This window comes from Sprattus sprattus (genome assembly GCF_963457725.1).
Source record: "Sprattus sprattus genome assembly, chromosome: 11".
NCBI classification, from domain to species: domain Eukaryota; kingdom Metazoa; phylum Chordata; class Actinopteri; order Clupeiformes; family Clupeidae; genus Sprattus; species Sprattus sprattus.
This window is the reverse complement of record NC_137909.1, coordinates 14,844,627-14,855,489: the sequence shown is the minus strand read 5'-3', so window position 1 is coordinate 14,855,489 and position 10,863 is coordinate 14,844,627. Positions and strand designations below refer to the sequence as shown.

The 10,863-nt window shown below is 40.8% G+C and overlaps 1 protein-coding gene across 1 annotated transcript in view; it reads right to left on the bottom strand.

Annotated features, from left to right (window-relative positions):
* tacr1b (tachykinin receptor 1b) overlaps positions 1-10,293 on the bottom strand; it is an 11,124-nt gene extending 831 nt beyond the window's left edge. The window contains exons 1-5 of the mRNA XM_080847775.1: positions 9,767-10,293; positions 8,520-8,714; positions 4,035-4,185; positions 3,531-3,727; positions 1-87 (exon numbers count right to left, since the gene is read on the bottom strand). The exon at positions 1-87 is cut by the window's left edge and continues 831 nt beyond it. Of these exons, the coding sequence (XP_080703901.1) occupies positions 1-87; positions 3,531-3,727; positions 4,035-4,185; positions 8,520-8,714; positions 9,767-10,170 (1,034 nt within the window). The 5' untranslated portion in view covers positions 10,171-10,293. The remainder of the gene's footprint in view (positions 88-3,530; positions 3,728-4,034; positions 4,186-8,519; positions 8,715-9,766) is intronic.
* Between the last annotated feature and the right edge of the window lie 570 nt (positions 10,294-10,863).

The window sequence follows — 10,863 nt, the reverse complement described above, 5'->3', positions numbered from 1 at the left end:
CGGGTGGACTTGAGTTCCAGACTCTTGTAGGCACCTTCTGGAACACACGGACACCAGTTGAATGCCTGTTGGAATCCTGCCCGGAACCTGGAAGAATGTTGCATACAATTCTTAAAATGATGGCAGTCAGGAAAGAATATGTAACCACACTTACCTGTATAAACTCACAACCGTAAATCAGACAACCATACCATCAGAAACTGCTCAACCATTTATCACCTCCCCACTCCCCAACACACACACACAAACATGCTCCAACACACACATACAAAATATCTGAACATGTTTCCACACACACACCAACACACAAACATGCACAAACACCAGTACCCTATACCCATGTAGAGTTATATATTTTTCAGAGCCTGAAGTAAAAAACCTCATCAGTAGTGCTGTGCAGATGTGGAGCCATTTGCTGGATAATGAAAGGACTGACACGTTGAGGCTAGCGCTTGCTGTAATATTAATGTGCAATTTTAGACCCCACTCTTCCTGGTGGGCTTGTACCTCTCACTGTAATGTATGATCAGAACTACCAATTATAACCTATTAGAATTACAGGCACACTAGACCCAGGGTCAACCAAAGATGAAATATGGTTTTATAAGTGGGTATGCGCGCACACACACACACACACACACACACACACACACACACACACACACACACACACACACACACACAAAAAGGTTTTTAAAAGGGATCTTCCACAGACTTTGGTTGGTCATTAGTCATCTAAAACTTGATTAATTAATTCGCTTATTTAGCCGAGGTTGTTTATTTTGTATTGGAGAGCCTATCCCTGGAAAACATGAACACAGAGCTTTAATTTAATTAATGATAAAATCTCAAGGCTGAAATTTCCCCATTATTGTTTTTGCATTATGAGGGATGTAGAGCATTAGTTCCTGCCTTGGTCTCTGTCTTTAGAAATATCAGAAAAAAAAGGAGAAACACAGAAACCAGATGGGAACGAACTCTGAAGCAGAGAGAAATCTGCCACACCCGCACCAGATCCGATCTGAATCTGAACTAGATTAGGGCCACACCTGGGTAAGACCAGTCCCAAAGCCATACCTGGGTTGGACCAGACCATTCCCAAAGCTATTGCCGGAAGAAATGTATGGAAGACTACTGACAAGACATGGCCTCCATTACATTTAACAGACGTTTTTCTTTACAAAAAATTACCTTCATAGTTTCACTGATTCTATAAGTAGTTCTATAAGTAGTATAAGGGCCATTCTACCGAATTCGTGTAAAGTGCAGTCCCTCAACAATAAAAACAATTTACAAAACAATAAGGTATTTAGGCATAGATATTTACTAAGAAAATGTTATGGTCTACATAAACCCAATGCATTAAAGGAGATAGTGATAAGTTAAATACATACAAAATCATAATTTACTGTATAGGGTACTTTCTATTGGGAAGTAACTGTCCCCAACCCTGAAATCTAAATTTCAATGCCTGTAAATAACACTTTTCAATTTTTTTTAATTATCTAATTTCAAAGATCTTTATGATTGGGTTTAAACAGAACTTGGAATATTTAGATTTATTGTGGGTTTCATTTTTAAATAAATAAATTATACTCAAAAAATCATGTCCCCAGTTTTCATGTCACTACCGAAACACAAGAGTTTAAGTCCATTGGCTGAGCCTGAGTTTTAGCCCCGACCCTGCATTTTTGACCATGCAGTGACACTGCATCCCTGTCCCTCATGGTTGAATGGTAAGTAGCTTAATCCCATAGTTTTGATATAAATGTGTTCCAAAGTCTGAAAATCGACTTGTAACCTTAAGAATTGTCACTTCTGAAACCAATGTTTTCTTCAATTAAGTAAACCTTTAGGGGTTTTATGCTAAATCTAATGTTTGTATGTGTATACACCACTTCAAAGATTTGTTTGCTAGCTGTGTGCTTGCTACAATTCTTTATTTATGCTTAAAGTTAGCTAGAATTGTCACTACCGAAACAGTCACTACCGAAACATATGTTAGTGACCTGATGATTTCGGAAATGGTAAGTAGTTCAATCCCATCATTTTTAAATAAATGTGTTGTGTGGACTAAAGGGCGGCCCAGAGAACCTTTTGGAAGATTTTGGGAGAGAAATGAACATCCATCCAACAGTGCAGTCACTACCGAAACAGTGCAGCACTACCGAAACACTGGATGTTTTGTAAAAAATTGAGTTTATTGAGTAATCAACTAAAATGTTATGATACTGATTGGATAAATGTATGTTCAATTTCATCAATCAACAACTCTGGAATCAATATGATCAGTATTTAGCATTTTAAAAAGAAATATTGCACTTAGATTTTGATGAATTGTATAAATTGAACTTAGAAATTTGGTATTCATTTTTATGGATTTCATTGTGAAAACCTTCAAGAAATATTTGTAAAAATACTCTTCAGAAAAGGGAAGGAAACACAATCTGAACAGGTCAATAATAATACTTTTTTACTATTGTAAATGTGATGTTTCGGTAGTGACAGTTTTTGGAAGAGGAAAAAACATTCCAACACATTCTGAAATTACAATATAAAAATTGACTGTTCTTTTACTAGATATGTGTACTTTAGATATGGTACAATATACATATGGACAAAGTTTTGGGAATAAAACATACAAAAATTCAAAATATTTCCGACCTGACTTTGCACCAATTCGGTAGAATGGCCCATATAGTGTTAGAAATGGGACTTCCTGTTTTGCAAGAAGACATTGCACTGTTTGTTTAGGGGCTTGCCATGTTTGCCTTAACTAATGCAGTCTGGCACTGTTCTGATGGTGCTGGAGCTTGAATTTAAATTAAATATTTTCATTCTTGACTTGAGGAGAAACAAAAGCACATTCGTTTATCACTGGCTGGCGACTTTTCACTGGCTGTCACCTCCAAGCTCAGCGGCAGACACAGTTACCACCATCCATCAACAAATCACACTGAACACCACTCATTCCCCTGGATCCTCTGAGGCCAGAAAGTTTTGGACCAAAACTTCAATAAACATTACTGAGTAGTGCTGTTCACTGTAAAACATTACTGGTTACTGAGTTCTAGTGCTGTTCACTTAACTTTAACAGTATTATGTTCTGTTCTAACAGTGACAAGACGAGGGCACCGCTATTTTGATACCTGACTCCTCAATGCAATACAATGACATAGATAACATGATAAATAGCTCCTATTTTGGGTGAGGTAACAGTTTAAATGTAGAGCAGTATTCTTCACTGCCTTTTGTTGTTTATTGGGTTTTTCTTGGCTTTTACTCTCTTTAGTCTGCATAATTTTTCTTCTCTTCTTCTGCGATATCTTATTTTGTCCTATTGCCTACTATTTTCATTTTTATTTCTTGGTATGAGCGATGAAGCATTTGTGTTTTTATGCTTGAAAAAGCTGTATGAATAAATGACATTTTTATAAATGCATAAGGTCCGGGTGAGGATGAATGCATTCATCTGTACTGCTCCTTTCATGATGACAAGGTCAAAGAAGCTGATAATGAAATAGAAATACCTGTCGTTGAGCAGACAGTAGATGATGGGGTTGTACATGGTGGAGCTCATGGCGAGCCACATGATGCCCAGGTACACCTGCTGGATAAAGCGTTCCTCGGACAGTCGGGGGTAGAACAGGTGTAGTAGGAAGTAGACGTGGTAGGGCAGCCAGCACAGGGCGAAGGTGCACACCACCACAATCATCATCTTCACCACCTGAGTGGGGATAGAGAAGGAGAGGAGTGGGGAGAGGGGGTGAGGAGGAGAGGAGATGAGAGAAGGAGAGGAGTGGGGAGAGGGGGTGAGCAGGAGAGGAGATGAGAGAAGTGAAGGGAAGAGAGGAGAAAGAGGAGTAGAAAAGAGGAGAGGAGGAGAAAGGTTGGAAATAGGAGAGAAGACAAGTGAAGATGATGATAATAGGAAGAAAAAGCCAAAACCTGTCTGAACACCTGAGACACACAGCCAGACTGAAGACAGATGTCGTCCTGCCCAATCAGCCAATGGGCACCAGAGAGCTCATTACCTTGCGCTTGGCGGTGAGCTGCTCGCGGTAACGATCGGTGCAGTCGCCGGGGATCTGACTTGCCCAGAGGTTCAGTCCCACCACCATGTAGGCACAACCCATGATCAGCAGCGGGAAGACATAGATGAGCAGCAGCACACTGATCTGATAGCTGAAGGACAGGAGAGAGAGAGAGAGAGAAGGATGGATGGAGGTTGGGAGAGAATAAAAGAGACGGAGGGGTGAAGATGGAGAACAGAAGAGGAGAAAGAGCAGATGAAGACAGGGAAAGAAAAAAAAGATGGAGAAGAGTGAGGAAGAGGATGGTGCAGGAGAGGGAGAAGTGAGGGGAGGGAACAAAAGAGGAACATTAAGCAGATGGAGAGAAGGAGAGAGAGAGGGAGGAGCAGGCTTGCCTGTGCTGTCTCTTTTATGAGCTGAATTCCACACAGACGTTGACAGCTAATCACAGAGCTAGCAAAGCCCTACACTCCCTCCAGTCCTGTGGCAGAACACCATTGTGTCCCAACAATACCATCTCAACACACAACATTATCAGCCGGTCCACATGCAAGCCCAATCAGAACCACTGGAATTCAAGAGCACTCCGTCTTCTCTGCCTCTCATTGGAATAAGTTGCTGCATTCATTAGAAACTTGGAGCAAACTCACAGAGAGTGAGAGAGCATACACACCAGACTCTAGGCACTTGCTTGTATTCTAATTACAGCAGAGCAAATGCTAAAGGTAGGCTAACTGAGTTAGGTTTGGGTCTGAGGCGTGGTGTGTATATCTTTCCCTTCAAGACACCAACACATTCAGACCCTGAGGAGAGAAGAAAGAGATCACTGACCTATCCTTTTCACTTTTGAACCCCCCAAAGGTATTTCACTGGCTGTCCAAAACACTCTGATAGGTTACAACTCACCTGACATACATTGTTCTCTTTCGACTGCACATGACTTCTTCCATGTGTGTGAAAATGTAAGTAAGTTTAGATCAACGGGTTTAAAACTGATATTAAAAGAACTTAGTTGAACTAAAGTATTTTTAGAAAAAGCTTTAGGGCAAGGGTGATAAGAAGATGACCATAAAACAACACAATCACACAGAAAAAAAGCATATCACTGAGTATAACACAAACATAACGTTTGGGCAGCCACTTCCTTTACAGAAAGGAAACAGGAAGCATATATATCATCCATGAGTCCTCGGGTACTATGGGTTGTTGAGCTGTTTCCAGTAATTCAAATGAAACAAACACGGCCTATTTTTAAATGATATGCAGTATCCTCTTTGTTTCCATTGTACATAAACATGAACCATAAACATCTCCTCGCCACCCATTTCCCACCCCTGACCCCACTACAGGTGTTTTTCACTGAGATAACTCTGACTAATATTGGACGTAGTCTTTGTGAGGACACTACCCCAATAGCATTTGACTGGGCAGATCTGGGCCTAATCTGGAAATAATCTGGGGCAGATCTGGTCCGAGTCAGCTCCCACTGAGGTATGAGGCCCATTATCGTTCTGCGAGAGGTCAGTCTGTGACAGATGTGAACAGAGCTGATTCATACCCCACCAGGAGGTCCTCTAACCTCATATAAAATATTATGATTACAGTGTGTATCTGTCTTTCTTGCTCTCTCTCTTTCTCTCTCTCTTTCTCTCTCTCTCTCACACACACACACACACACACACACACACACACACCGCAGGGAGAGGCAAGAAGAATAATTATTCATGTTAAATACCTGAAGATTGACATTCAAGGCAGACAATCAATAATTTGGAGAATTTAATTATAAATATATGTGTAATTTGAATTTCTAAATGTGTCTGTACCAAATGAACACGCACACTTAGATAGCCTTGAAACTGTGAATGCACCAGCTGCACAAGCATGAACATTTTAAAATATCTGATTGTGCCGGTATGTGTGATACAGCAACCCATTAAAGAAGGATCAGTCGTCTAATTCCGCAATTACTTTTTTTTAAAGATTATTCTGTATTATGGGTACAGGCAAATTAATGATACACTCAATATTCAATGTGTTTGCGGGTATGTCTATGTGTGTGAGTATGTGCGCATGTGTGTGTGTGTGCGCGTGCATGTGTGTGTGTGTTTGGGTGTGCATGTGTGTGTGAAGTTGAGACTTATTGCATGCCTACTTAAGCCCAACGGAGCGACAAAATGAGCAGTCCTGACGATCGGCACTGAGATAGAAACGGATGTGCTGTTTATAAACATCCCTGCAGACATCTGATCTCCATACATAAGGTGACCAGCCAGACGTCTGCCAGATATGGACCTTTTCTGTTCCAGAGTCAACTGCTTTCTAACAAGCCGCTGGGACACAAACACACACATACATACACACACACACACACACAAAATCAGTACCCTGACTACTGTCAGAATAAAACTAATCTAAAGCTCTTAAAATGTTCTCCACACACTCTTCAGAAGCTACCCATGCCCCTGTAAAAATAATTCTAGTCCCATTTCAATTGAAAGCCCGGACCTCCCTAGAGCAAGGGCAAGGCAATGGTGAAAAGCTAAAAACCCTTTCGAACAGGAAAAAAACTTGGTTAGAGAGTATCAATAGAATAGTTTATGTGGGTTCTATTAAAGAATCCTCTGATGTAGGGTAGAATTCTCTGTTAGACCCAGGTTTACTATTCACCTACATGTGGTTTGAAAGAAGTAGCATTGAGCACTTGAACTCTCTCCTCACTGTAATATTGCTAATGTGAGTCAATCTGGACGATGCTTCTAAAGAAAGCCAATATAAAGGTATTCAAACATTGAACCTGGGGTTTTTTCCGCCTATAACAATCTTACGCTACATAATTTGTATGTTATACCTTAAGTTGTAGCCTACCTTGACATTTTTCCCATGAAGCCTGAACCACTCTCATACCTTCTTATACCATACAGTTTTCAGATAACAGCTTTAGAGCCTACAAATGTTTGTTAAAGTCTGAACCTATGCACTGACTGCAATGTAAGACCTAGATTTGTGTTGCATTACATTTTGTACTAATCCCTTGAGAATACAAATGTATGAGTCACAGCTAGCCTACATCCGTCCTTATTTTGGAACTTTTTTATTTTGTCTGTTTTTCTTGTTGATGTTCTGTCTATGTATGATCACCTGCGCTCCAATCTTGTACTCATCTCAAGCATGCCCAAACCTATGTGAATGACCATAATGGATTCAATAAACATGGATTCAGCCTCTTAAGCTTTACGTAGAAAGGTTTCTTGTTTGGGAACCACGCACAGAAAGGTAAACCACTTCAGTGAGGTATACCTATCAAGTCTTTATAAAATGATATGGACCTCTCTTAAGACATCGTTACCAGGAAATCCACCCCTAATCTATATAATGGTAAAGGTAAGTTGCAGGAGGTAAATATTTAGCAGACGCTTTATTCCAAAGCGATTTACAAATGCATTCAGCAGTGGCCAGGAATCTTTTACAAGTTGGCCTTAAATAATAGATAGACATATGTCTTATGTGGGGCTGTGATAGGAACCATATGTCTTATGTCGGGCTGTAATAGGAACCATATGGCATACGTGAACAACCTGCAATTTGATTATGATCATGAAGATTCCACACATATCCATGGCTAGGGGCTATGGCTGGGGTTGTTAGACCACCCAAATGAAAGAAAGATTCTGTAACATAGCAGACCCCCTATTCTCAGTCAAAATGTCCACTGTTGCACACACACTCGAGGGGAAAATGTAACCAAAGCCTTTTAGTTATTTGGCTAAGAGACCTTGAGGCCAGAAAAGACCTGTAGGGCAAAGGGTCTGTAAAGAGGCAGGTTAAACCCCACAGGTATTTACCCCGAACCTGGTACTGCCATCCGACATCTGAACTATCAAACCCTATGATTGCAGTGCTTATTTACACCTGTCAAGCAGAGGAAGAAAAATCCAATGCATAATATCTGATTGCAGGGTGAAAGGGTCAGTTGCAACCGCAGCTTTGGTAGGGCTGGGCTTGTGTTTTATGTTGTCCTGCAAGCCTGAACTCGTATGTGTGCTGAATTTTAATTTCACATCCTCTCATAACCAGCAGTCAAGCCAATCTCCATAATTGCCTGTCCGTCAGTGACACACCCAGTACTGAAAGGATTGTTTAAAAATAGTCCATTCATTTGAAAAATATCTTCAAACCCTAGGACAGAAGCACACTGATTTCCGCTTATATAAATAGAAGTAATTGGTAAGAAATCATTTTTTGAAAAAAGTTCAATGAATGGTAACTATGGAAACTTCCACGTCACTTCATTTCAATTTGTCAAACATTTGTAACAGCTTAGCTTCTCTTTTGACAAGTGTTGATATGCTGTGCCTGTGACCCTGACAAAATGAAGGAGGGCGGTTCAACTAGCATGTGTCAGATGGGCCAGTGACCAGTTAGGTCAGTCAGTGGAACGCATTTTGAAAAAGAAAACAATTTGACTCTCTATACAATACTCACGTCAGTTTGAAATCCCATATCTCGTACTCAGGCCAGTCTAAGTAGCAGACGATGCGATCGGGCAGTTGCTCGGTGCTGGAGTAGAAATACTGCGGGAAAGCGAGGAGCAGAGCCAAGACCCATATCACCCCCACCACCAGCTTGGTTTCGGTGGAGGAGAGGCGCTGCTGTAAGGGGTGGATTATAGCCATGTACCTGGGGGAGAACAAAAGCCAGTGGCGGTTAAAAAACGAAAGCGCTGACTTTTCTGCTTTTCGCTGCAACGCGAAATGGCATTTTGTTATTTCTGCTGCACTTTGAAAACAGGGTGTAAGCTGTTTCTTGAACTGGGGCAGTGTCGCCCTCCAAAGAACTGTACAAAGAGCATCATTAAGACTTATTCATTTAAGTGAACACCAGATCATCAGGTCTTAACCTCTCTCTGTCAAACGATATTAAAATAGCATATTGAGGCTTGGGGCTGTGATGGGAGTTCAAAGCAAATTTATATTCCTCAACATTATCATAGCATATTTCTGTGTGATGTATTGGTTTCCTTCACATAGAGAAGTGACAGACTGAAGCAAACTAAACTAACGTTTGGAAAGGTAACAGGAGAGGATAATACCAACTCAGGAATTTAGTTATTTAGACTTTTTGTATCATTTAAAAAAACTAACAAGGGAGACAGAAAGAAAGTCAGGAGGCCAGGAGAAGGAGAGAACAAGGATAGGACCTTCCAAAGCAGGTCTTGATACATACTCTGTAAATTGATAATTTCCTTTAGGTTATCTTATGTTATACTAATACTACCTTGCTAGTCTACCCCTTCCATTCTCTCTCACTCCCTCTCTCTCTCACACGCGCACACACACACACACACACACACACACACACACACACACACACACACACACAGTCCTGAAGTGCCTATGCTGTGGCTGTTGTATCTCAAATTGTCCCACAAGCTGCTCCAATATATAAAACAATGAAACAGTAGCAGCTAAATTCAGTGAAGGCATGGCATATTTGAATCATTTTTTCCTATTAATGCCAAAAGTAATATTTGCAATGTGGCCCCCTAGACTGTGAAAAACTACGTTACTTAGAATGCCTTTTAGTATTAGTCTTCTAAATGTGTGTGAGAGTGTTGCAGACACTTTTAACCTGGTATTTTAAATGCATTGCCATTTCTGACCGTTCGTGTGGACCGTCAGCAAAAGTTCAGTTCAAGTTAAGAGAGAGGTAGGAGAAAGAATAAAGCTCACCTATCCAGGGCTATTGCAGTCATTGAATAAATACTTGCGAAGACTGCGGCAATTGGGAAGAAGTTGTGAAATCGACAGTACCCCAGTCCGAAGTACCACTCATTATGCACCGAGTATACAAAGTTTATCACGGTGTTGAAGGCTGCCATTGACGCCTCGGCGAAAGCAAGATTCACCAGAAAATAATTGGTGACCGTCCTCATGCGTTTGTGCGCAAGAATGATCCAAATCACCACAATATTTCCAACCACTGACACAATGACTATGCTGCAGTAAGCAATTGCCCACACGACAATCTGCCAAACAGGCTGAACAAACTGATTAGAATTATATTCCGTGAAGTTGGAAGAGATATTTCCCATGGTGTCGTTTGGGCCATCCGTTGTTTTGTAGAGTGGATCCATATTTAGTCACCAGATTTGTTACCGGTTTCAGTTACAATAGTTTGATTTAATAAAGCTACATACACTGAATCTCCTGGATGAACTCCTCTCGGTAATCATTAAGAGCAGAGTAAAAGGTCCAAGCAGTCGTCAGAATGCGCTGTGCGTTCGCTGCTCAGCGGAGACGTGAGTGCGCGCTGTCTACTATTTGGGCACGCACAAGTCTGACATTTATAGCGCGTGCCACGGCCATTACCCCATGCAGAGAGAGAGGGAGAGAGAGAGAGAGAGAGAGAGAGAGAGAGAGCGATCATTTCGAAAGTTCAAGTCTTTTTTCCAAAAACTATACTCATCTTTGAAATAATAATCCAACCTGCGCGCACACGTAAAATTAGAATGAGCATTGTGATTTTTACTTTATCATTGTATTCGCGTTGGTGGTTGTGCTGTTGATAATATTCATGCAATATTATCGTTTAATTAGACTGATTATTCCATTTACTTTTGAGATATATTTCTAATGAGTCGGTGAATAGTGCCTTGAACGTCTCCCCCTTGTGGTTCTGCAGTTTAAACGTGATCAGTGTGATGAGTAGTCATCAGTCTTTGTTAAGTATACTTTATTATTATAATGTCACTCTTTCCTGTATGAGGGAAATCATGCATTGAATGTGTGTGTGTATGCCTTTGTGTGTGTGTGTGTGTGTGTGTGTG